Below are 27,121 nucleotides of genomic sequence, written 5' to 3'. Positions count from 1 at the left end.
TCTATAAGATTCGTCAGACATGATTTGCTTTTGGTAAATCCATGCTGACTTTGTCCGATGATTTCACCACTTTCCAAATGTGATGCTATCACATCTTTAATAACTGACTCTAGCATTTTCCCCACTACCGATGTTAGGCTAACTGGTCTATAATTCCCCGTTTTCTCTCTCCCTCCCTTTTTAAAAGGTGGGGTTACATTAGCTACCCTCCAATCCTCAGGAACTACTCCAGAATCTAAAGCGTTTTGAAAAATTATCACTAATGCATCCACTATTTCTGAGGCTACTTCCTTAAGCACTCTGGGATGCAGCCTATCTGGCCTTGGGGATTTATCTGCCTTTAATCCATTTAATTTACCTAACACCACTTCCCGACTAACCTGGATTTCCCTCAGTTCCTCCATCTCATTAGACCCCCGGTCCCCCGCTATTTCCGGCAGACGGTTTATGTCTTCCTTAGTGAAGACAGAACCAAAGTATTTGTTCAATTGGTCTGCCATCGCCTTGTTCCCTATGATCAATTCACCTGTTTCCGACTGCAAGGGACCTACATTGGTCTTAACTAATCTTTTTCTCTTGACATATCTATAAAAGCTTTTGCAGTCAGTTTTTATGTTCCTTGCCAGTTTTCCCTCATAATCTATTTTCTCTTTCCTAATTAAGCCCTTTGTCCTCCTCTGCTGGACTCTGAATTTCTCCCAGTCCTCTGGTATGCTACTTTTTGTGGCTAATCTGTATGCTTCATCTTTTGTTTTAATACTATCCTTGATTTCCCTTGTTAGCCACGGATGCACTACCTTTCCTGGTTTGTTCTTTTGCCAAACTGGGATGAACACTTGTTGTAGTTCATCCATGCGACCTTTAAATGCCTTCCATTGCATGTCCACCGTCAACCCTTTCAGCATCAATCGCCAGTCTATCTTGGACAATTCACGCCTCATACCCTCAAAGTTACCTTTCTTTAAGTTCAGAACACTTGTTTCTGTATTGACTTTGTCACTCTCCATCCTAATGAAGAACTCTACCATATTATGATCACTCTTGCCCAAGGGGCCTCGCACAACAAGACTGCTAACTAACCCCTCCTCATTACTCAATACCCAGTCTAGAATGGCCTGTTCTCTCGTTGGTTCCTCGACATGTTGGTTTAGAAAACCATCTCTCAAACATTCCAAGAAATCCTCTTCCTCAGCACCCCTGCCAGTTTGGTTCACCCAATCTATATGTAGATTGAAGTCACCCATTACAACTGCTGCACCTTTAGTGCACGCATTTCTAATTTCCTGCTTGATGCCATCCCCAACCTCACTACTGCTGTTAGGTGGCCTGTACACAACTCCCACTAGCGTTTTCTGCCCCTTAGTGTTTCGTAGCTCTATCCATATCGATTCCACTTCCTCCAAGCTAATATCCTTCCTTTCCACTGCTTTAATCTCCTCTCTAACCAGTAACGCTACCCCACCTCCTTTTTCTTTCTGTCTATCCGGCCTGAATATAGAATTTCCCTGGATGTTGAGCTCCCAGCCTTGGTCACCCTGGAGCCATGTCTCCGTAATCCCAACTATATCATAATCATTAATAACTATCTCCACATTTAATTCATCCACCTTATTACGTATACTCCTTGCATTGAGACACAAAGCCTTAAGGCTTGTTTTTACAACTCTCTTACCCCTTATACAATTATGTTGAAAAGTGGCCCTTTTTGATTTTTGCCCTGGATTTGTCTGCCTACCACTTTTACTTTTCACCATGCTACCTGTTGCTTCTACCCTCATTTTACACCCCTCTGTCTCTCTGCTCCTGCTCCCATCCCCCTGCCACATTATGCAGAGAATATGCAGAGAATGGTGGCTTATGGATCACATGTAGACAGATAAGATTAGTTTATCTTGGCATCATGTTCAGTACAGATATTGTTTGTCAAAGAGCATGTACCTGTGCTATATTTTTCTATATTCTATGCTCTAATGTTACACAGCAACAGAAACTGTTCCTTTGAAAACACATTCAATCAGTTTTATCAAAATGCATTGACAATCAGAAAACAAATGGAAAAAAATATATTAGTAGCAATCATTCTTTTGAAATTGCTTCAAAGCACCATTTTCTCCATTTTACAGACTCTAAAATTGTTAATTCAAGTGACTAGTTCTTATGCACAGTGATGTACTGCAACAGTTTGTTTTAAATATTCTGTCCAAATTGCACTTTTCCAACTGTTATTCCAAATATTAATTTTACATTCTGCTTGAATGGCATGTGTGTGAATGCATTTCTATTTACATACAACATATTGTGTTTCAATAGTAGAGAGACATTTGAACTTTATTTTATGTGTCTCTTTAAGTAATATGTGCTCTTGTGCTTACATATATTGCAGCACCAAAAGATGACATGGTGTACCAGTTTATTATTCCATGGATTGGTAAGTATTGTCAATCTTAGCGTTAGCAACAGTGCAATATTGTGCCCCATTGAACAAGACTAAAGATTCAAAATATCTGAAGTGTGAATTTTGGCTTCCAAGAATGCTCACTTTCCAACAACACTCCTTCATTCACAATGAATGATTTTAGCACTTCCTGAGTGGCTGTCTCTCTCAACCATCGTAGCTCTAAACTGTCCCTCACAGAATACCCTTACTCAGCATCTCTTTACCACCATCATCCCTTTTTTCTGCACTTCTGCACAGTTATAAAACCTGTTATCCAGAGTCTTCCTACAACAGCGTCATAGGTTGATGTTGGCATTTTCAAATGTGAATTTGACAGTAAAGATATAAAATGAATAGTGTTGACAGGATGTTCATTCAGACATAGTAACTGGAAAATTTCCGCTTCTCTCTCTCTGCCTTCATTCAGGTTGGATACTCTCAAGAATTTAATAACACGGGTTACCATGTATTTTCCATGCAATGGAGAAGTAGTCATCGTCCACTAACCTAGTCAAGGTGTCACTCCTAGGCAGAACTTTTGAGAAGGGGCTCTCTCTTATCAATATATTTTAAAAATTCAGCTAAGCATTCTTGTGACGTTTAGAGATGCTGACTTTTGTTTGATTACTGATCCATGAGCATCATCAACCTTCTGGCTCCTCGCCCAAGCAGCAGTTCCTGGCTTAATCATGACTGTGACCATTAGCAGGTTTTGGACATGGAGGATATTTCAGCAAAGCCAATTCTCATTCTCGCCCAACTTTTCACAACTTGCCTTTTTAAGCATAACCTCCTTAGAAGTCGGAATAGACCAGGTAAATGCAGATTTATTTGCCCAGAGTAGGGGAATGGAGAACGAGGACATGGGTTTAAGGTGAGGGGGGGAAAAATGTAAAAGGCACCTGAGAATAATTTTTTTACACAAAAGGTGGTGGGTGTATGGAACGAGCTGTGGGGAAGTAGTTGAGGCAGGTACCATTGCAACATTTAAGAAACATGGTGACAGGTACATGGATATGACTAGTTGAATGGGATATAGGCCAAATGCAGGCAGGTGAGACGAATGTAGATGGGGTATGTTGGTCAGTGTGTGCAAATTGGGCCGAAGAGCCTGTTTCCACACTGTATGACTATAAGTCAGGGGAGCCATCCCAGTCGATATTCCCTCCCAAGCACAAGGGTGCTGAGACAATCCTGTGGACCAACAGTTGGTCAGCTGCTATTTATTACATCTGCGTAAAATATCTAGGTTAGAATTATCTCTTAACCATCAGATTCTGGGGAAACTGATTTTTAACACATTTTATATCAGTAGGTTTTTAGCTAGAGGTTGCTCCAGATGGAGGACAGATATTTTAAAGCAAAATTATGGTCATGTTCCGTGTTTTTGTTTTGTATTTTCCCATATGTGCCTTGTCTATCTGGAACTATCCCACCAAACTTGGTGATTGTTTAGAGTCACATGGTACATCCAATCTCATCTAAATTCTCTTAACACCATTGGAGTTGGGAATAGTCATTTTTTCCTTCAAGACCACTGATCAAATTAGAACATTTTGAACATAATCCAACAGATCAAATCATTTCAGCAAAGATCTGAGAATTGAACTTGGTCTTTGTGGTTTGTAGATCATAGTACATTTTGCTCAGAAAATCATAGCAACGCTCAGGGTGATTTGAGAGAAGTGGAAGATCTACAATTTAAATACTGATGATGTTCAGGAGTAAAGTGTTTGATTTCCAGGTGAAGGCTTGCTGGTGAGTTTTGGGCAGAAGTGGTTCCGCCATCGTAGACTCTTAACACCTGGATTTCACTATGATGTTTTGAAGCCATATGTAAAGCTGGTTGCTGATTCAGCCAAATCCATGCTGGTATGTTCTTTTGTCTGATTTAATCTTCCTAAATGTTATATATGCTTTCTTTTTGGTCAAATTTACAACCCCTTTAAGCAAGTTCCCTTACCTTGCCGTCCTTGTCTTCCCTCCTTACTGGAACATGTCAGATATGGACATGCCTAATAACAACCGCTCCTAAGTTACTTAACATAGCTCTTGCCAAATATATTGTAATTGACCCTATCCAAATCTAGTACTTTCCCACAAACTGTTCCCAAAATGCTCTCCCTTACCCACAGTTATGCACCGGAAAAATGAGTTCCAAATGTGGTAAAAGGTCCCTACGTCAAATTTGTGCCTGAATGTAGAACATAGAACAGCACAGGAACAGGCCCGCTTCGACCCATATCATCCGTGCCTAAAATGATGTCAAGTTAAACTAATCTCTATCTGCACATGCTCCATATCCCTCCATTCTTTGTATATCTAAAAGCCTAAACGTCTCCACCATCATCCTTGGTGCTGAGTTGCAGGCACCCACCACTCCCTGTGTACAAAAAAAACTTGCTCCGCATATCTCTTCGAGCATTGCCCCTTTCACTGTAAAGTAATGGCCTCTAGTCTTTTCCTGATTCCTCAACTCCTTAAACCTATTCAGAGGCTTTTGACAGTCCTGCCTCATCTTATTTTATTGCCACAGCCAACAATATTCTTCTACACCCTGCCCCCATTAAAGCTCCCAGCTGAGTCCTCTGTAGCAGAGTATTTGCCTGTGGTGAGCTGGGCGCTCAGTCCCGTTGCTCTGGTTTTTGGCTGCTGGTCGTTCATGCCCAGTGTCTCACCAGATGCAATTCCCAGCACAGGAACTTCGAAAGGAATCATGTGGCAGAGTGTCTGTGTACCTGACTTCTTACTAGCTAGTGCTTTGATAAGATAAGGAAGTGGGTTAGTTTGTAGTACAGGAAAATCAGGAGGTACTGCATGCTTACACCATCAGCTGCTGAAAATAAGAAGAGATTGTGGGGTAAAAGAGGAGGGATGAGTAGGGATCAATTATATCTCAAAATACAGTAAAATGGATACCAAAAACACGTAAACTGGAGGAATAGCACCTCATATTCTGCCTGGGTAACTTGCAACACAATGATACAAACTTTAAATTCTCCAATTTCAAGTAATAACCCCCTGTCTTTTCCATACCACCCCCCCCCCCCCCCCCCCAACTCCAATGCAAACTCAATTTCCCAAAACACCCCAGTCGCTCTGCTCATTTCCCCTCCTTCATACATTCCTCCCATCCCCAAGTCATTCATTTCCCTTTTATCCCCCCCCCTTTCCCCTTCCTCCTGTTCCCTTTAACCCACATCCCTCCCTCTGTCTTTACATTCCACTCCTCCTCTATCAGTTACCTTTCCCCTCCTTTGCGCCACCAGCCTTTGACACGTACTCCACTCATCTGCATGATCCAATTCTCGCCTATATCAGAACCCCCCTCACCTATTTCCATCTATTATTGGCCAGGTTTGTCCTGCCCCCACCTCTGTTTTACAGCTTTCTCCGCCCAACTCTAATCAGTCTAAAGAAGGCCCCTGATCCAGGTGCTGTCTGACCCGTTGAGTTTCTCCAGCACTTTGTATTTTGTAGCACCCTAGTATAGATTAGCACAACCCTCTCCAGAGCTCTGGGATGGGCAGGAGCTAGCTGTTCCTTGCTGGCTTGTTTTGGCTGCTTCACATTGTGCACCTCCTTATTCTGTAGGAGGCTGGAGTGAGTGTTGCGTGATTGTGATGTGCCTGCACCAACTGAATAACTGGCAGTGTGTGCTGAGGCTGTGCGAGCGAGGTAGGCGTGGAGCTTCCTGCAGTGCTGGGTGTGTGAAGGTGCACGTAGGATTATGAATATTAGGTATGAGTCACGAGATAATTAAACCTGATTTTACAGTCTGACGAATTGGGGTATGGAAATGTTGAGTGAATAAGATAAATTGAAGGTTCACTCACTTTAATTACTTGTGTGGTCATTGTCGGCACTGTGATCAGCTCATTGGAATTTAATCCCTGGTCTTGATTTCTTCTGTTGGTTGCTCCCATGGTCTTTGACCATGCATCTGGAGTACCTTTAGATGCTGTGTGATTGTTGTAATGAACAGCCTCTCTGTTGTAAAGCCTGGAGCTTGTTGAATCCATTGTTATTTTCCAAGCCACGTTCACTTTCTGCATGACTGCTTATACCATCTTGCCTCAGACCTTATACCATACAGCCTGCAAACTCCCACAAAGCTCTGATGTGTAACTCCAATGAGTTCTATCCAGAGTTGCCTCAACCCTGGCAATTGACAAAAATTATTACAACTGCCAGAGCATCCTGCAGACGTAAGAGATGTGGCAGGAAATAAGAATGAATGGACACCAGAACAGGCTAGTTATGCGATAATGACACCAGGGAATAATTAGATTTTTCTGATGTATGCTGTTCTGTATATTAAGAATAATGTCTAGCTGTGACAAAAATAACATAGAACTAATTATGACCCAGGAATCAAAAGTACCTCCAACATTTACTAAACTAACATTGACATTTACTAAATCTCCATCTGTTGTTTTGCAAGTTTGGGTTGGGTTGAGTTTGCATTCTGAGAAGCTTCTCTGCAACTTGCAACCATGTCCTATTTATGAAAATTTAATTTTAAACTTGGTCCGATCTGGCCTGGGGAGATGCCATTAATTAACACATCACCAGTTCCTCACAGAGCAACTGTGGTCACAGCATATATCTGGAAGGTTTGCCTCTAAACCTCTGCTTTGATGGATCTTGATCCCAAAATCATGAAATAACTTCCAATGCATCAATCTGAAAATAATTTCAGAATATGTTGAATATTAACTGATAAATATTGAACAGAAAATGATTGTTAAATAATCCCATGCTTTTATTTCCTTCAGTGTAAAACAAAACAGGCTGTGGCTTTATGGAAACACCGATCTCGGAAGATAATTTTTAGAATAATAACTAGACCAAGTGGACCCTCTGGGCCCATTCCTCGTAGGGTTTCCATTGTGACTTGGGAAAATCGCGTTTCTTCTTTAAAATAAATTGCTTTTAAAAAAATAATTTAAAAATCTCAATGAAATAAATATGCTATGTAGAATAAAGAGGCCAGATGGATCCGAGGTCTTTTGCAAAAATGGGCGGACGGGCGGGCGAGGGGGGACAGGGAAGGGGAGAGGGTGCCACCCACCTCAGCCCCGTGGCGCCAGTGCTGCAGCCAGAGCGAGCCGTGGACCCAAAGCCTTTCCTGTATCGGTCTAGCACCCTCACCCTCCCCACTCACCCTTTCTTTAAATTAATTCGTTTTTTTTTAATGAAATGAATCTCAAGGAAATAAAGATCCTATGTAAAATAAAGAGATTGAGTGGGAGGTTGTAGCCAATCAATGGACCCCACGTGGGGGTGAGCGGCAGGGGCAAATCAGGACACACCGGCAACCAATCAGCGGGGAGCGTCAGCGCCCCCGCCACGTCGGACCCGGGCCAATTGGGCGTCGAGCGTGTGGTCAGAGCTGAACACAAAATGGCAACCCTCCCCCAACTGCGCACGCCCCGGAGCTGAAAACAACATGGCAACCCTCCCCCAACTGCGGACGCGCCAGAGATGAACACAAAGATAGATAGAGCTCTTAAGGATAGCGGAGTCAGGGGGTATGGGGAGAAGGCAGGAACGGGGTACTGATTGAGAATGATCAGTCATGATCACATTGAATGGCTCGAAGGGCCAAATGGCCTCCTCCTGCACTTATTGTCTATTACCAATTGTCTATAAAATAGCAATCCTCCCCTAACCTCGCAGGCGCTGATCCGGAGGACATCCTTTGGGCCCAAAGCTCTCCTGCATTGGTGTAGCGCCATCCCCTCCCTGACTGCCCCCTTCCCCTCCCACCCACTCAATCCCCCCCTCAACCCCACTCGTGACACCCTCCCCCCCCTTACCCACCATCCCCCCTTATCCTCCCTCCAGTCAGGGGCTCTCCAGCACTCCCCCCCAGTCACCCACTCCATCCCCTCCCCCCCCACTCCCACACTCCACCGCCACCCTTCACCCACTCCACCCCCCTCCCTCCCCCTCACCCACGCCATCCCCCCTCCCCCCCACTCAACCACTCCATCCCCCACCCTCCCCACCCCACTCACCCGCTCCATCCCCCCCTCCCTCACCCATTCCATCCCCCCCTCCCCCAGGCCCCCCTCTCACCACTCCATCCCCCCTCCCTCCCCCCATTCACCCACTCCACCCACTTACCCCTCCACCCCCCTGCTCCCACTCCATCCTCCCTCCTCTCCCCTCCCTACCCCACTGATCCACCCCATCCCCCCTCCCCCCCATTCACCCACCATCCCCCCTCCCCCTCACTCACCCACTCCATGCTCCCCTCTCCGCCACCCCCCCAGTCACCCACTCCCCCCACTCACTCACTCCTTCCCCCCCACTCACCCCACCCCATTCCCCCCCACCTCCACCACTCCCCCCTCCCATACCCTTCCACTCCCGCTTCACCTCCTGCCCCCCCCTCCTCCCCTCCCCTCGGGCCCAGCAACCCTACCGATCCATGCACCCGTTAGTGAGCGGGGATCGTCCCCTGGGGCCATGACGGGGGAAGCAACCCAAACGATCTGTGGACCGTTGGCGGAAAAAAACACTTTCCTGTGCCCTGTGTGTGCAGCGCTGATCGGCGGGGAACAGCGATCGGTGAACTGCGGCGACGGCGAATGGCGGATCCTACCGATGCGTGCACCCGTTTGCGGGTGGGGAGCGTCCCCCGGGTCCTGGCCCGTGCGTTCAGCATTGTTCGTCGGCGAGCTGCGGGGAACGACGGAGAGCGGAGAGGCTGCGCTGATCGGTGGCGGTCGACGGCCATCTTGTTAGACCTGGTGCCGCGCTGCACCATGGGAGGAAGGTCAGGCACGAGGCATGCCAGGACGGTCTGCGGTCCTCCCGCTGGTCCTCCGGGGGGGGGGGGGGTAGCGCTTTTCTTAAAGTCGTACGGGTCCCATTGTGACGTCACATGCTGAAGACCTTTAAGAAATCGGTTTGAAAGATAATGTTTAAACTTTAAAATCTCTCTAACTTTAAAAATATATGACCAATTTAAATGAAACTTTTCATTAACAGTCGCCAGGACAATGGTGATTAAGGTGGTGCTAAAATTGTGGCGCTATTGTTTACTGTTTTGGCTGTAGTTCCACAACCAAATCTCAGACATATATACCTATATATATATATATATATGATCAGAGTTTTAGGAATAAACTAGAAAAGAGGGCCCGTTGGGCCCGTCCCCACACCCCCCATTCTCTCCTCCCCCAGCCCCACTCTTACTCTCCAAGTGTGCCCGTTGGGCCCGTCCTCCTGATCTGTGTATGTCAAGTGACCACTATAGCCTTCTTTTTTTTTTTTTCCTAATCAGATGTGCAGCACTTTGGTCAACGTGGGTTGTTTTTAAATGTGCTATACAAATAAAACTGACTTGACTTGACTTGACTTGACTTGCAATAACAAAAAAGACTACTTGGAAGCTTTTCGAAACAATGTAGCCGTCACAAGCTGAAAACTAAATCCTTTTCTGGAAACTTTCGAAACAAATGTAGCCGTCACAAGCCACAAGCTGAAAACTAAATCTGCACCGCAGCGCCCCCCTGAAAAAGGGGGGGGCAGCGCTTTAAAACCTCTGTAACTTAAAAAACACGCGACCAAATTAAATGAAAATATCACGGCCGAGCGAGCGCGAGATTGGCGATTGAGGCGGTGCGAAAACCGTCGTGCTACGGTCGGCCGTTTTGCTGCAATCGCTGTTACGTATAAATATACGGTATATTCAGGTCAAACCCAAAAAAAATATATAAACAAGATCTGAGTTTTAATAGTATACTAGAACAAGTGTGCCCGTTCAAAGCGGGCCCGTTGGGCCCGTCCCCACACCCCCCATTCTCTCCTCCCCCAGCCCCACTCTTACTCTCCAAGTGTGCCCGTTGGGCCCGTCCTCCTGATCTGTGTCTGTCAAGTGACCACTATAACTGTCTTTCGAACTGTCTTCCTAATCAGATGTACAGCACTTTGGTCAACGTGGGTTGTTTTTAAATGTGCTATACAAATAAAACTGACTTGACTTGACTTGACTTGACTTGCAATAACAAAAAAGACTACTTGGAAACTTTTCGAAACAATGTAGCCGTCACAAGCTGAAAACTAAATCCTTTTCTGGAAACTTTTCGAAACAAATGTAGCCGTCACAAGCCACAAGCTGAAAACTAAATCTGCACCGCAGCGCCCCCCTGAAAAAGGGGGGGGCAGCGCTTTAAAACCTCTGTAACTTAAAAAACACACGACCAAATTAAATGAAAATATCACGGCCGAGCGAGCGCGAGATTGGCGATTGAGGCGGTGCGAAAACCGTCGTGCTACGGTCCGCCGTTTTGCTGCAATCGCTGTTACGTATAAATATACGATATATTCAGGTCAAACCCAAAAAATATATATATATATATTCACAAGATCTGAGTTTTAGTATTATACTAGAAAAGAGGGCCCGTTGGGCCCGTCCCCACACCCCCCATTCTCTCCTCCCCCAGCCCCACCCTTACTCTCCAAGTGTGCCCGTTGGGGAGGGCCCGTTGGGCCCGTCCCCACACCCCCCATTCTCTCCTCCCCCAGCCCCACTCTTACTCTCCAAGATGTTTTGTTTTTTTTTCCTAATCAGATGTGCAGTACTTTGGTCAACGTGGGTTGTTTTTAAATGTGCTATACAAATAAAAGTGACTTGACTTGACTTGACTTGACTTGCAATAACAAAAAAGACTTCTTGGAAGCTTTTCGAAACAATGTAGCCGTCACAAGCTGAAAACTAAATCCTTGCTGAAAACTAAATGATTTTCTGTAAACTTTTTGAAACAAATGTAGCCCCTTGAAGAAAAGGGTTAGAAATGAAAATTTAAACTTTAATATCTCTCTAGCTTTAAAAAGGTAGCTTCAATTTGAACGAAAGTACTTACAATAGTTGCCCAGGTTAATGGTGAATACGGCGGTACAAAAATCGTAGCGCTTTGGTGTACCGTCTTGGAGGAGTAGGGTTTGTAAGTTAAACTTCCGTACATACACACATACATCCCTACATACGAACGCAGAGTTTTAGTATTATATAGATAGATAGATAGATAGACTAGCAAAGCGGGCCCGTTGGGCCCGTCCCCACACCCCCATTCTCACTCCCCCAGCCCCACTCTTACTCTCCAAGTGTGCCCGTTGGGCCCGGAAAAGAGGGCCCGTTGGGCCCGTCCCCACACCCCCCATTCTCTCCTCCCCCAGCCCCACTCTTACTCTCCAAGTGTGCCCGTTGGGGAGGGCCCGTTGGGCCCGTCCCCACACCCCCCATTCTCTCCTCCCCCAGCCCCACTCTTACTCTGTCCTCCTGATCTGTGTATGTCAAGTGACCACTATAGCCTTCTTTTTTTTTTTTTTTTCCTAATCAGATGTTTTGGGTTTTTTTCCTAATCAGATGTGCAGTACTTTGGTCAACGTGGGTTGTTTTTAAATGTGCTATACAAATAAAAGTGACTTGACTTGACTTGACTTGACTTGCAATAACAAAAAAGACTTCTTGGAAGCTTTTCGAAACAATGTAGCCGCCGTCACAAGCTGAAAACTAAATCCTTGCTGAAAACTAAATCCTTTTCTGTAAACTTTTGGAAACAAATGTAGCCCCTTGAAGAAAAGGGTTAGAAATGAAAATTTAAACTTTAATATCTCTCTAGCTTTAAAAAGGTAGCTTCAATTTGAACGAAAGTACTTACAATAGTTGCCCAGGTTAATGGTGAATACGGCGGTACAAAAATCGTAGCGCTTTGGTGTACCGTCTAGGAGGAGTAGGGTTTGTAAGTAATCTTCCGTACATACACATATACATACATACATACGGAATGTTGGACCGCAGAGTTTTAGTATTATATAGATATAGATAGATAGATAGATAGATAGATAGACTAGCAAAGCGGGCCCGTTGGGCCCGTCCCCAACACCCCCCATTCTCTCCTCCCCCAGCCCCACTCTTACTCTCCAAGTGTGCCCGTTGGGCCCATCCTCCTGATCTGTGTATGTCAAGTGACCACTATAACCTTCTTTTTTTTTTTTTTTCCTAATCAGATGTGCAGCACTTTGGTCAACATGGGTTGTTTTAAAATGTGCTATACAAATATAATTGACTTGACTTGACTTGCAATAACAAAACAATCAGTGCTTTTCTGGAAACTATTTCGAAACAATGTAGCCGTCACAAGCTGAAAACTAAAGTCACAAGCTGAAAACTAAATCCTTTTCTGGAAACTTTTGGAAACAAATGTAGCCATCACAAGCCACAAGCTGAAAACTAAATCTGCACCGCAGCGCCCCCCTGAAAAAGGGGGGGGCAGCGCTTTAAAACCTCTGTAACTTAAAAAACACGCGACCAAATTAAATGAAAATATCACGGCCGAGCGAGCGCGAGATTGGCGATTGAGGCGGTGCAAAAACCGTCGTGCTACGGTCCGCCGTTTTGCTGCAATCGCTGTTACGTATAAATATACGATATATTCAGGTCAAACCCAAAAAATATATATAAACAAGATCTGATTTTAAAACCTTTTTGCTGCAATCGCTGTTACGTATAAATATACGATATATTCAGGTCAAACCCCAAAAAAATATATAAACAAGATCTGAGTTTTAATAGTATACTAGAACAAGTGTGCCCGTTCAAAGCGGGCCCGTTGGGCCCGACCCCACACCCCCCATTCTCTCCTCCCCCAGCCCCACTCTTACTCTCCAAGTGTGCCCGTTGGGCCCGTCCTCCTGATCTGTGTCTGTCAAGTGACCACTATAACTGTCTTTTTTTTTTTCTTCCTAATCAGATGTGCAGCACTTTGGTCAACGTGGGTTGTTTTTAAATGTGCTATACAAATAAAACTGACTTGACTTGACTTGACTTGACTTGCAATAACAAAAAAGACTACTTGGAAACTTTTCGAAACAATGTAGCCGTCACAAGCTGAAAACTAAATCCTTTTCTGGAAACTTTTCGAAACAAATGTAGCCGTCACAAGCCACAAGCTGAAAACTAAATCTGCACCGCAGCGCCCCCCTGAAAAAGGGGGGGGGGCAGCGCTTTAAAACCTCTGTAACTTAAAAACACGCGACCAAATTAAATGAAAATATCACGGCCGAGCGAGCGCGAGATTGGCGATTGAGGCGGTGCGAAAACCGTCGTGCTACGGTCCGCCGTTTTGCTGCAATCGCTGTTACGTATAAATATACAATATATTCAGGTCAAACCCAAAAAAAATATATATATATATTCACAAGATCTGAGTTTTAGTATTATACTAGAACAAGTGTGCCCGTTGGGCCCGTCCTCGTAGGGTTTCCATTGTAACCGGGAGGGGAGTGGGGGTAGGGAAGGGGGAGGGAGGGAGTAGGGAGGTGTGGAGGGGGGAGGGGAGGGGGAGGGAGGGGGGGAGGGGAGGGGGGAAGGGAGGGAGGGAGAGGGGAGGGAAGGGGGTAGGGGGGAGGGGGAGGGAGGGGAGGGGGGAAGGGGAGGGAGGGGGGAAGGGAGGGGGAGGGAGGGGGGAGGGAGAAGGGAGTGAGGGGGGAGGGAGGGGGACCTCCCCTTTTCCCAGTACCCCTCTTTCCCCATTGGGCCCGTGCTCGTAGGGTTTCCATTGTAACCGGGAGGAGGGGAGGGAGGGGAGGGGGAGGGAGGGAGGAGGGAGGTGTGGAGGGAGGAGGGGAGGGGAGGGGGAGGGGAGGGGGGGAAGGGGGGAGGAGGGAGGGAGAGGGGAGGGAGGGGGGTAGGGGGGAGGTAAGGGGGAGTGAGGGGGGAGGGAGGGAGGGGGATCTCCCCTTTTCCCAGTACCCCTCTTTCCCCGTTGGGCCCATCCTCGTAGGGTTTCCATTGTAACCGGGAGGAGGGGAGGGAGGGAAGGGGGAGGGAGGGAGGAGGGGGGAGGGAGGGGAGGGGGGAAGGGGGGAGTGAAGGGGTAGGGGAGGGAGGGGGAGAGGGGAGGGGGAGAGGGGAGGGGGGGGAGGGGGGAGGGAGGGGGAAGGGGGGAGGGAGGGGGATCTCCCCTTTTCCCAGTACCCCTCTTTCCCCGTTGGGCCCGTCCCTGTAGGGTTTCCATTGTAACCGGGAGGGGTGGAGGGATGGTGGAAGGAGGGGGGAGGGGGAGAGGGATGGAATGGTGGAGGGAGGGGGGAGGGAGTGGGGGAGGGTGGGATGGAGGGAAGGAGGGAGGGGGGGAGTTAGGGGCTGAGTGGTGATGGAGGTTGGGATTGAGGGGGGAGGGAGGGGGGGAGGGAGTGGGGATGGAGGTGGGAAGGAGGGGGGAGGAAGGGGTTGATGGGGGAAGTGGGACCTCCCCTTTTCCCAGTACCCCTCTTTCCCCCACCACCAAGCCCCCTCCGCAACGACCCCTGTTGTCCCCAGTCCCCATTCACAGACCCCCCCCCCCCCCATTCTCTCTCTCCCCATACACACTCTCAGTGCTTTTTTCGAAACACTTGCCCCGGTGGCCCACGAGCATATGGGCCCAATGTTGATCTGTGTATGTTAAGTGACTTGCAATAAAAAAATATACTTTAAAAAGAGATAAGTGCTTTTTAAGTGCTTGTTTTGAAACATTCGCGGTCACATAGTGCTTCTCACTGTAGCACCCATCTCAAGTGTGCCCGTTGGGCCCGTCCTCGTAGGGTTTCCATTGTAACCGGGAGGAGGGGAGGGAGGGAAGGGGGAGAGAGAGAGGTGTGGAGGGAGGAGGGGAGGGGGAGGGAGGGGGTAGGGGAGGGGAGGGGGGGAAGGGGAGGGGGGGAAGGGGGGAGGGAGAGAGGGGGAGGGGGAGGGAGAGAGGGGGAGGGGGAGGGAGGGGGGAGGGGAAGGGCGGAGGGAGGGGGACCTCCCCTTTTCCCAGTACCCCTCTTTCCCCATTGTGCCCGTCCTCGTAGGGTTTACATTGTAACCGGGAGAAGGGGAGGGAGGGAAGGGGGAGGGGGGGAGGAGGGAGGTGTGGAGGGAGGAGGGGAGGGGGAAGGGGGAAGGGGAGTGGGGGGAGGGAAGGGGGAGGGAGGGGGGAGGGGAGGGGAGGGTGGAAGGGGAGGGCGGAAAGGGGGGGAGGGGGGAAAGGGGGGAGGGGGGGAGGGAGAGAGGGGGAGGGTGGAAAGAGCATCCCTCTCCCCATCAGAACTGCCCCCTCCATCGACTCCTTTAAGTCCAGGCTCAAAACCTATTTCTACTCCCTAGCGTTTGAGGCTCATTGAGGAGGCGCTGTGAACTGTTTGCGTGCCACTGTATGTTTCATTTTTTCCCTTAGTACCTAATCAGATGTACAGCACTTTGGTCAACGTGGGTTGTTTTTAAATGTGCTATACAAATAAAATGGACTTGACTTGACAGCTCTTCGCAACAATGTAGCACAGGGGCATTGTGACGTCACACGCTGAATACCGCTGGGGGGGGGGGAAGGGGGGTCAGCTCGAGTCCATCTCACAGGGGCATTGTGACATCACAATCCGCACCGCAGCGCCCCCCTTCTGTCAAAACTTCGATAAATCAGGGGGGGCAGCACTTTTAAACCTCTGTAACTTAAAAAATATGCGTCCGAATTAAATAAAAATATCATTTTCCAGCAGCGAACCGCATGCTGATTAAGGCGGTACAAAAATCGTGGCGCTACGGTTCACCGTTTTGCCGGAATTGCCGTATTCAGCCGACATCAGTGTTATATATATATATAACACAAGATCTGAGTTTTAGTAGTATATAGATAGATAGATAGATAGATAGATAGATTGATAGATAATTAATAATTATGAAAGATTTGATTTAAAATAACAATTAAATAGGTAGAAATTGTCTTTTTCTTTTAATCTGTCACGTGAGTAAAGTCCTTTTTAGTCCATTACTTCTGTATCATGGGGAAGAATGCTGATTACTCAGGAGAAAACTGAGACCACACCTAATTTAACAACAGCTCCATTTTTATAAATGATCCCGATTAAGATGTTGATACTGATTCTTTTGTAAATACGCCGATCAATGGATTTATTGTACGGGTTCTACATTAATGGGCATTCAGTAAAAATGCCATAATAGCTGAATGCTTTTCCTAGGCAAACTGCTTACAATAGAGTGGTGACTTGATATGCAAATACCTGCATTCAAAACATTCAAAAATGGTGAGAAAGGCGAACAAAACCAGAAGAGAGATACAAGGGATTGCAGATGTTGGAATCTGGATCAAAAAACAAATTGCTAGAGAAATTCTACGGGTCAGACAGCATCTGTGAAGACAAAGGGATAGTTGATATTGAGGATTCTGAGGATGAGGACTGAACATAGGCCCAACTTCATCAACCTCTCATCATATAACAGCCGCTTCTCCCCAGGAATCAATTCAGTAAACTTTCTCTGCACTGTCTGTAGTGCTTTCTCTGCACACACTGCACTGACATTCAGCAAAACAAAACAAAATCAGATTTTTAGTCTAATGAAATCCATCCATTCTTGATAAAAGAATGCTTGCATGTATCCATGTTGATATTTTTGTGTCTTTTGTACACAAGTTCTGCATTTATTATGTGCGCCTGTACAGATGTAATTTTGTCACTGGAACCTGTGCGCTATAATGTTAAAAACTATATTCTGCATTCCATTGCTTTTTCCTTTTCTTTACCTATTGCACTTGAGTTTGGCTTGGTTGTATTTTTTGTAATATTATCTGATTTGATTGGATAGCATGCAAAACAAAGCTTTTACTGTACCTTGGTACACATGATAATAATTAACCTAAACCTAGTCCCCCTCTGTATTAAATATATTCCCTACCTTGATGTTATCTCTGAATGTTGAAATTGCATCTAATTCTTGGTTAATTGGTTCTTTGGAAATGGTGTGCAGCAATGATGTTGTCACTGATCCAGCTGCACCAATCTGAGCAACTCCCTTTAATTTCTTTATTTAACCTCTGGATTCAGAGGTTCTGACCTTGGTGAAAAATGAACAATACAGACACTGTCCGAATCCAGTCAGAAAGAGAGATAAAGGTGTTGTTTTTCTGATCAAAAGTTTAAAAGGTTTCAAAGGTCTTTTATTGTCACATTATAGCAATTACCATAGCCATACCAAAAAGAGCAACAAGACACACAACTCCATAAAAGTTAACATAAACATCCACCACAGGGGACTCCCCACATTCTGCACTGTGATGGAAGGCAATAAAGTCCAATCTTCTTCGTTCTTCTCCCGTGGTCAGGGCAGTCGAAGCACCCGCAGTCGGCGGTCGAAGCCTCTGCGTCGGGGCGATTGAAGCCCCCGTGTCGGTGCGATCAAAGCCCTCGCGTCAGGGCGATTGAAGCCCCCGTGTCGGGGTGATCGAAGCCCCCGCGTTGGGGTGATCGAAGCCCCCGTGTCAGGGCGATCAAAGCCCCCGTGTCAGGGAGATCGAAGCCCACGTGTCGGGCGATCGAAGCCCCCGCGTCAGGGCGATCGAAGCCCCCGTGTCAGGGCGATCGAAGCCCACGTGTCAGGGAGATCGAAGCCCACGTGTCGGGTGATCGAAGCCCCCGCGTCAGGGCGATCGAAGCCCCCGCGTCAGGGCGATTGAAGCCCACGTGTCAGGGCGATCGAAACCCACGTGTCAGGGCGATCGAAGCCCCCGCGTCTGGGTGATCGAAGCTCTTGCGGCTTGGAGTTCCCGAAGTTGGTCTTTGACCAGAGACAGCGGGCTCCATGAAGTCCGCAGGCACCTGCAGTAGAGCTCAGAGGTTGATACCTGGCAAAGGGATCGCCAGCTCACGATTATAATGTCCCGCAGCTCCCGCGGTGAAGCTCCCAAAATCGGTCTCCAGCAAAGGCCCCCAACTCCTCAGTGTCGGGCCGCAGTGCAGACGGAGATACAATACAGGAATAAAATCGCATCTCCATCAAGGTAAGAGATTAGAAAACATTTCCCCCAACCCCCTCCCCCATCCCCCACATAAAACAAGCTAAAGAGCACTAAAAACATACATTTAACACATACTAATAAAGACAACGAAGAGGAAAGGGACAGACAGACTGTTGGTCATTAATAATATATTAACGGTATATTTGTAAGATGTTTTTTAAAATAAGCTGAGTAAGTGTCTGTGTGCATAGGACAAATGGGAACAAATTTGCGCAGAAGGAAATAATGCCTTGGAACTCTACCAACACGTCAGCCTCATGACATTGGATAGTATTCTGAAATGTGCCTTCAGTTACCATAGCAACTGCCAAGTTGAAAGGTCAGCACTTTGTGTTATTTTGAAGAAATTCATGAAAAAAATTGTTTTGAATAACGTGTGTAAGATGGAGGAACACCTCTTAAGTTATTTAAATCGAATAATCATCTGCTCCCATTAAAATTGAACAGAATATCTTTGCAATGACAGGTTTATCAAAACTATCCCTCTGTCTTTGCAGTGTTTCTGCCATGACTCTGGATAATTTTTAGTGCTTCATTTCATTGTTGTCATCCTGTAAAAATTAATCTGGGGTGAAAAACTGATGTAGCTACATATAAAACACACCAAGCAACATGACTGTCCTTCTATGCCCAAACCATTTCAGATTTTTCGAATATCTGTTTGTTTCTTCACAACAACAGATCCCCAAATTTTTGACACCTTCAATTTGGCCATGGCTGAAGTCCACTTGAAGTACACCCACCCTTTCTAAAAAGGGTTCCTGAATGTCACATACCTGAGGCGGTGGATGGTGAGACCACAACTCCATTCTCCTCACCTAGAATGGTCTAGAAACAACTCTGTAGTTCTCCAAGTTTGCTGCTTATTATACAGAAGTGACCACATTTTTAAAGCACATCATTGGCCGTATGCCTGAAAAGTATACGTTAGCAGATAGAAGGGAGACAACACTCGTACTGAAAGACTTTTAAATTATTGGTCAATGCAGAAGCATTTGTCCTAACTTAAGAGCTTGAACCTGATGTATGATTTTCATATGAGGCTGAAGGTGCACATGTTGAAGGAGTCCACACATCACATCTACACCATGACTTAGAACGTATTGCACAGCAGGGTGCAGCACAACAGGATAGTGCAGTACTAAAGGCACACTTGTTCCCAATGGTATGAAGAGAACCTTTGCTCATAAATAATGAAGATGGACTGGTACCATTGTAGCTTCATTGTGTCGACCAGCTCCTACAATGTCACCAGGCTCATGGTCAAGTGCTCCCACAGTTCTTGAGGACTTGCCGTGCCACAAACTTCCGCAGGCAGCACAATAATGCAGCTGGCAGCACTGCTGCCTTGCAGCTTCAGTGACGGGTTCCATCCTGACCTGTCTGTGTAGAGATCGCTTCTCTTTCCTGGCTGTGTGGAGTTCCACCCTGTGTGTTATCCCACATCCCAAAGACCAGATGTTAAGCTAATCACCTACTGGAACTTACCACTTAGTGTGGGTAAGTGGAAAGGGAATCAATGGGAATCCCACAGTAGGTCTGTAAGAGAGAATAAATTGCAGGGCTACAGTGAACTAAGAGGGAGACTGGAACTGATGGGATTGTTCTATGGGACTAGATGAGATAAATGGTCTCCTCTGTTGGATAAGTAAATGAATAACCCTCTTGATATTCAGTTTCACAAAACTGGAAAAGTGAGACAATTTGTGTGTTTTAAATCACAGAGAGGCGGAAGGTAGAAAGAACAAAGGAGTATCTGATAGAATGAATACAAAGGTTGTCCAGGTAACAATATTTTTTAGTGCCAGCAGTTGGAGGGGAAGAAAACATGTAATTAATTGCAAGGTGAAGAGCACAGCAATTGCCAGAACTCAGAAAGAAAAAAAGAAGTGAATTTTGGCAAGCATTTCTTTTTTTATAGATTTCTAGTAACAATTAAGTTAATTTGCCGGCTTTATCATATTTTGTTATTACTTTTCTGTTTCTGCTGACACGAAAAGTAGTTGTTACCTGGGCAACGTTGGTATCTACCCCTCTAGCAGACAGTTTCTTTGCATTCTCCCCCTCACTGCAACTTAAAACAGGTTTGTTGTATCATTTTTCCATTTCTGATAAAGGGTCATTGCCATGGAGACACAGAGCTATAAAGCATGGAGACAGGCCCTTCAGCCCCTCTTGACCATGCCAACCAGGTTGCCTAATTGAACCAGTCCCCTTTTGCTTGCATCTGACCCATATCACTCCAAGCTTTTCCTATCCATGTACCCATCCAAGTGCCTTTTAAATATCATAACTGAAATGCCTTTACCACTTCCTCTAGTCCCTGAAACATTTACTCCACTTCTCTCTTCACAGAAGCTGCCTGACTTGCTGAGTACTTCCAACATTTTCTGTTCCTGCTCAGAATGGTGAAACTGCCTTGATCGAGTTCCAATGTCCTGAATTCTCAGCATAAACAAGTTAACTCGGCTGTCTCTTTGCTCCAAAATCCAGGTCCTGTCCTTGAGTACTGTCTGTGTGGAGTTTCTCCAAGTAGCTGCATGAGTGTCCCCCAGTGCTTGAGTTTATTCCTATTTCCCACATACATTGAGGAGCATTAATTAACTACAGCAGCTCACCTCTTACTTTTGGTATGTGGCAAAAAAATTCAAAGGGCTGAAGGATGATGAGAAGAAGGCTAATGGGATGGATGGGATTGCACTAACGGGAGCCAACTCGGGCCTGGTCTGAATAGCAGTCTTCTGACTCTTAATAAGTAAGTAAGCACATGGTTACTCCATGAGGTGTAAGCAATCACATCGTAAGGCGCTTAGATTGTTCACAATTTGAGTATTCAACAAAAGGATGGCATGGTGGCGCAGCGGTAGAGTGACTGCCCTACAGCACCAGAGAGCCGAGTTCAATCCTGACTATGGTTGCAGTCTGTATTGGAGTTTGTACATTCTTCCCGTGACCTCTGTGTGTTTTCTCCGGATGCTCCAGTTTCCTCTCACATTCCAAAGACGTACAGGTTTGTGGGCTAATTGGCGTGATAAAATTATAAATCATTCCAAGTGTGTGTAGGATAGTATTAATGTGCAGGGATTGCTGGTCGACATGAACTAGGTGGGCTCTTCAAAATGTTAGAGTCTTAAAACTTAGATTTTGTAATGCCTTTTAGTTAACTATAGGTGATGTCAAAGTGCATTACAGAATGTGAATGAATTGCTGGAACAGTACGAATATCAAAAGACTGCAGATATTGGAAATCTATATACTAAAACTCTCATTTGTTTATTTGTTCCTGAACTACAGCCAAAACGGTACATGATAGTGCGCCAATTTTAGGCCCACCTTACTCACCATTGTCCTTTTGGTGCTAATGGAAGAAGTTTCATTGAAATCGATGTTATATTTTTTAAGTTATTCACATTTTAAAGTTTAAATCTCCTAAAGAGAGAGGGGGTGGAGGGAGGGGGGGAGCGAGGATGGAGTGGGGGGAGGGGAGGGGGATGAGGGGAGGGAGGGGGTGGAGGGAGGAGGGAGGATGAAGGTTTGAGGGGGGTGGAGTGTGGGGGGGGGGGGCAAGGGGGAAGGGGAGGAGTGGAGGGGTTTGGGCCCAACTTGGTCTAGTATGAAATAAAAACATAAATTGCTGCTCAGGCAGCATCTATGGGAAGAGAAAAAAGTTACTCAGATCAAAGATCCTCCATCAGAACTGCTAAAAAAGAGAAAACACATTAATTTTGAATAGCGGAGTTAATTTTGAATAGCAGAGAATGGGAAAGGGAGGGGGTAAAACAATGGGATTATATCTGATTGGGGCCAAATGTTGCATGTGACAGTTTAGTTCCAATGAATCCAGATAACATCTTGTTACAGTCAAGTGGCAGGGAGGAGCAGGTTTTGTTTGGTTGTAAAATGTGTTGTTAGGATCTGAATCATAAATTTGCAAGACGATCAATTGCTTATTAACACAGGTATTTCTCCTATGCTGCTCTTGTATATATCAGAGTTTAATTGCCTGATCTGTGAGAATGTTTGTTAACTGAATGCAGTTTCAAGGATGCCTTTATAATTTTCCCAGTGACAGCTCATACATTCAGGCTGTGTACCAGCTGTGCTTCCTCTCCAATCAGCGGTTCAGAACCTTTCCATATCACAACAACCTTATCTATTATCTCAGTCCCCATGGATTTCGTTTTCGGAAGGCCTGCAATTTGGCACACCGTCATACTGGTGAGTGTGTAGCTTTTGACCAGTTAATATGGTCATTGAATATATAAGCTCCGATCAAATGTTCAAAACCATATAAAGTTGTGACTATTCTAAAATTTGTCATTGAACATATTTTTTTACATGTTTTTGAATGACCTTTTTCCTCGTCTGGTTGAAGAAAGGTATTAAGGCTGTGGTCAGTAAAACGAGGGAGACAAACTTCAAATGTTGGATTAGGCTAATCCCTCGACAGGCTTTAGTTAAAGGGGTTAAAGGCTTTAGTTAAATCAGGAGCTCACAAAGAGCATGAGATGGATCTGGCAGGCAAGGGCAAAGAAAATCCCGAGGAATTCAAGAATCATGGAGTCAGATCAGGCCCTTCAGCCCAATTTGAATATGCTGACCAAGATACTTCATCTTAGCTTTTCCATTTGGCCACTTTGGCCCATATCTCTCTAAACCTTTCCTATCCATATATCTGTTCAAGTGTCTTGTAAATGCTGTTTTAGTACCTCCCTCGACAACATCCTCTGGCAGCTCATTCCATACATCCAACACCTCTTAGTGAAAATGTTGCCCCACAGGCTCTCATTAACTCTTGTCCCTTTCACTTTGAACTAAATCCTCTGGTTCTTGATTTCCCTACCCTGGATAAAAGACTACATTCACCCTATCTATCTCCCCCACATGATTTTATACACTATTATTAGGTCACCCCTCATTCTTCTGCACTTCAAGGAATAAAGACCTGGTCTGCCTAACTTCTCCCTATAGCTCAAGTCCTGGCACCATCCTTGTGAATTCTCTCAATAGTCAATAGTGTTTTATTGCCATATGTCTCAGATAGAACAATGAAATTCTTACTTGCAACAGCAGAACTGAATATGTAAACATAGTGCACCGTAACCACAAAATAAACGGGGAAAAAATTCAGTGCACATATATAATATAATAATAATAATAATAATATATTCCTTTATTTGTCCCACACCGGGGAAATTTGCAGTGTTACAGCAGCAAAGTGGATAGCAAGAGGCATTCATTATAAATAAAAATAAAGATAAGGATAATTGTCATCATTTTCTGTGTTTTTTTTTACTGTTACTGTTAACTGGTCTGTTGACTGGTCTGCTGGGAGTAGCGCTGGTTGTGCAGTCTCACAGCAGAGGGAAGGAAGGACCGATATCTCTCCTTCACACACTTGGGGTGAAGGAGATACTCAGTGCAGTGACAGTGTCCTGCATGGGGTGGGAGTCGTTGACCAGCAGCGATGTCATCTTTGCCATCATCCTCCTCTCTCCCACCGCCTGTACTGAGTCGAGGGGGCAACCCAGGACAGAGCTGGCCTTCCTGATCAGCTTGTCAAGTCTCTTCCCCTCCGCTGCTGAGATGCTGCTGCTCCAGCAGACCACTCCATAGAAAATGGCTGATGCCACCACAGTGTTGTAGAAGGTCCTTAGGAGTGCCCCCTGCACTCCAAAGGACCTGAGTCTCCTCAGCAGGTAAAGTCTGCTCTGGCCCTTTTTGTACAGTTATACATATACATAAATATATATACACACGTATATGCACACAGAAAACAAACAAACAATAATAGTGCAAAAAGACAAACCAATGTCCCCAAGTCCATGTAGCTCATTTAGAGGTTGTAGTGTTTAATAGCCTGGCTCATTTAGGACCTTGGCTGTAGGGAAGAAGCTGTTCCTGAACCTGGACGTTACAGTTTTCAAGCTCCTGCACTTTCTTCCTGATTGCAGGAATGAAATGAATTACACTCATTCCAGCATAACGCTCCAATGTCTATATTCAATACCCTGACTGATGTAGGCCAATGTACCAAAAGCCGTATTCACCACTCTTAGCTACATGTGACTCCACTTTCAGGGAACAATGTACTTGTACTCCTAGGCGCCTCTACCATATAACACTCCCCAGGCACTACCATTCACTCTGATGATCCTGACCTGGTTTGACTTCCCAAATGCAATACCTTGTACTTATCTGCATTAAATTCCAGTCGCCATTCCTCAGCCCACTTGCCCAGCTGCTCAAGAACCTGCTGAAATTCTAAGGGTATGTTAAGACTAATAAGGTGACAAGGAAGAGAATAGGTCCCTTAAAAATCAGCATGGCTGTCTATGTATGGAGCCACGGGAGATGGGTGAGATTTTGCCGTGAAGAGCATGGAAGCTAAGGAATTGAGACTAATAAGACGTCATGTCTTGGACCATATGCATATTACTAAAGAGCAGGTATCTACTGTCTTAAAGCACATAAAGGGGGATCCTCGGGGCCTGAGCAACTGCATTCTTGGGCTTTGTTGGAAGCTAGGGAAAAAATTACGGAAGCCCTTGCAGAGATATTTGCTTCATCTTTAGCCACAGGTTAAATTCTAGAAAACTGGAGGGTGGACCATGCATCATTATTTAAGGACAGTGATGACAGACCAGGGAATTGCAAGCCGATCAGCCTGGCATCTGTAGTGTGGGTAAGTTATTGGAAGGGATTTTGATTTACAGGATCTATCAGCATTTGAATAGACAAGGATAGCACAGATTTGTGTGGGAAATTGTGTCTCACAAACGATTGAGTTTTTTGAAGAGGCAACCAAGAGGATTGTTGGCGGAGTGATGGATGTTGTCCATGTGGACTTTGACAAAAGTACTGTGTATGAAAGAACTGCAGATGCTGGTTTAAATCGAAGATAGACACAAAAGAGACAGGCAGCATCTCTGGAGAGAAGGAATGGGTGATGTTTCGGGACAAGTCCCTTCTTCAGACTGATGTCAGGGGAGTGGGCGGTACAGAGATAAAATGTAGTTGGAGACAGTAAGACTGGTCGGAGAACTGGGAAGGGGGAGGGAATGGAGAAAGAGGGAAAGCAAGGGCTACTAGACAAAAGTAATTGTTTCTCATAAGATTAAGAGAACTATTCATGTATGTCTTTGGATCCTAATGATACGCACCCAGAACATTGAAAAAAGTAAACTGAGTGTTAAAAAAGCTGGCTAAAATGTTTTAGTCCCCCTTAAATGTGCAAATTGTTTCACGGGGCTGTAGAAATGGCAGTGCATCACTCTTAGATAACAAGTGATCATTTAGTCATATGGACGGATTACCATGGAACCACGCAACACATGAGGCTGCCTTTAATGCATTGATCCATTAACCCTGTGTTATTTTGTTCTTCTGTTCTTTCATTATGACTCGACACAATTTTTCCTTTCTAAGTGCATATCCAATTACTTTGTAAGGATTGTCCTTTCACGATGACTTTCAGGTCAGAATAACTTGCTGTGTGAAACCAAATCTCATCTTCCCTCAGGTTCTCTTGTGAATTACCTTAACTCTGTGTCTTTTGATTTACGATGTTCTTTCTAAAAGAAATAGTTTCTCTTGTTTACTCCCTCTTAATTTTGAATACATCTTCAGATCTTACATTAACCATCGATAACACAAAAACCTGGAGTAACTCAGCGGGACTGGCAGCATCTCTGGAGAGAAGGAATGGGTGACGTTTCGGATCGAGACCCTTCTTCAAACATTAACCTTCTCTGCTTTGGGAACAATGCCAACTTCTCTATCTCTTCGTTGTTAGAATGAAGGGCAAAGCAGGGAAACATAAGGAAGCTTGGTTGACGAGGGAAAATGAGGTGTTGGTCAAAAACAAGAAGGATGTTTGGGACAGTTATAGGCAGCTGGGGTCAAGTGCATCCCTGGAGGAATTTTGGGAACTAAGAAGTAAATTGAAAATGGAGATCAGAAGGTCAAAAAGAGATAGCTCTGGCAGGTAGCATTAAGGACAATCCCAAAATATTTTATAAATACATAAGGGGGAAAAGGGTAACTGGTGAGAGAGTGGGACCTCTCAGGGATCAAAGCGGTCCTGTGGAGCCACAGGTGATGGGCAAGGTCCTAAATGAGTATTTCTCCTCTATATTTACCAAGGAGAAAGACAGTAGGACAGAGGAACTTGGGGCAGTCAATGGAAGTGAAGGCAGGAACGGGGTACTGATTGAGAATGATCAGCCATGATCACATTGAATGGCGGTGCTGGCTCGAAGGGCCGAATGGCCTACTCCTGCACCTATTGTCTATTGTCTATTGAAGTGTCTTGAGAGCAGTTAGTGTTACCATCAAAGAAGTATTAAAGGTACTATCGTGTATGAATGTAGACAAATCTCCAGGGCCTGATCAGATATATCCGAGGACATTGCGGGGAAACTAGAGAGGAAATTACGGGAGCCCTGGTTGAAATTTACGAGTTGTCCTAAAACACAGGAAGACTGGAGGTGGCAAATGTTGTGCCTCTTTTCAAGAAGGGCTGCAGGGAAAAGGCTGGGAACTATAGGCCAGTGAGCTTAACATCTGTAGTTGGAAAGTTACTGGAGAGTATTCTGAGGGATAGGTTATACAGGCATTTGGGTGGGCGAGGGCTGATTAGGGACAGTCAGCATGGTTTTGTACATGGAAGATTATTTCTCACAAATCTGATTTTTTTGAAGACGTGACCAGAAAGGTCGATCAGGGCAGAACTGTAGATGTTGTGTACATGGACTTCAGTAAGGCATTCGACAAGATTCCGCATGGTAGACTGCTCTGGAAGGTTAGATCGCATGGGATCCAAGGAAAG

General features: G+C 45.5%; 1 protein-coding gene across 2 annotated transcripts in view; it reads left to right on the top strand.

Annotated features, from left to right (window-relative positions):
- The window catches only part of LOC144597770 (cytochrome P450 4B1-like), a 71,195-nt gene that overhangs the window by 21,527 nt on the left and 22,547 nt on the right, over positions 1 to 27,121 (top strand). For both annotated transcript variants that reach the window (XR_013547789.1, XM_078407328.1), the window contains exons 3-6: positions 2,384 to 2,428; positions 4,182 to 4,309; positions 18,483 to 18,610; positions 22,358 to 22,509. Coding sequence is in view for 1 of the 2 variants with exons in the window: in XM_078407328.1 (XP_078263454.1) it covers positions 2,384 to 2,428; positions 4,182 to 4,309; positions 18,483 to 18,610; positions 22,358 to 22,509 (453 nt within the window). In the remaining variant the exon portion in view is untranslated. The remainder of the gene's footprint in view (positions 1 to 2,383; positions 2,429 to 4,181; positions 4,310 to 18,482; positions 18,611 to 22,357; positions 22,510 to 27,121) is intronic.

The sequence above is a fragment of the Rhinoraja longicauda genome, chromosome 11 (assembly GCF_053455715.1).
Source record: "Rhinoraja longicauda isolate Sanriku21f chromosome 11, sRhiLon1.1, whole genome shotgun sequence".
NCBI classification, from domain to species: domain Eukaryota; kingdom Metazoa; phylum Chordata; class Chondrichthyes; order Rajiformes; family Arhynchobatidae; genus Rhinoraja; species Rhinoraja longicauda.
Note: the sequence above shows the minus strand (reverse complement) of the source record. Positions and strands in the feature narration are given on the sequence as shown.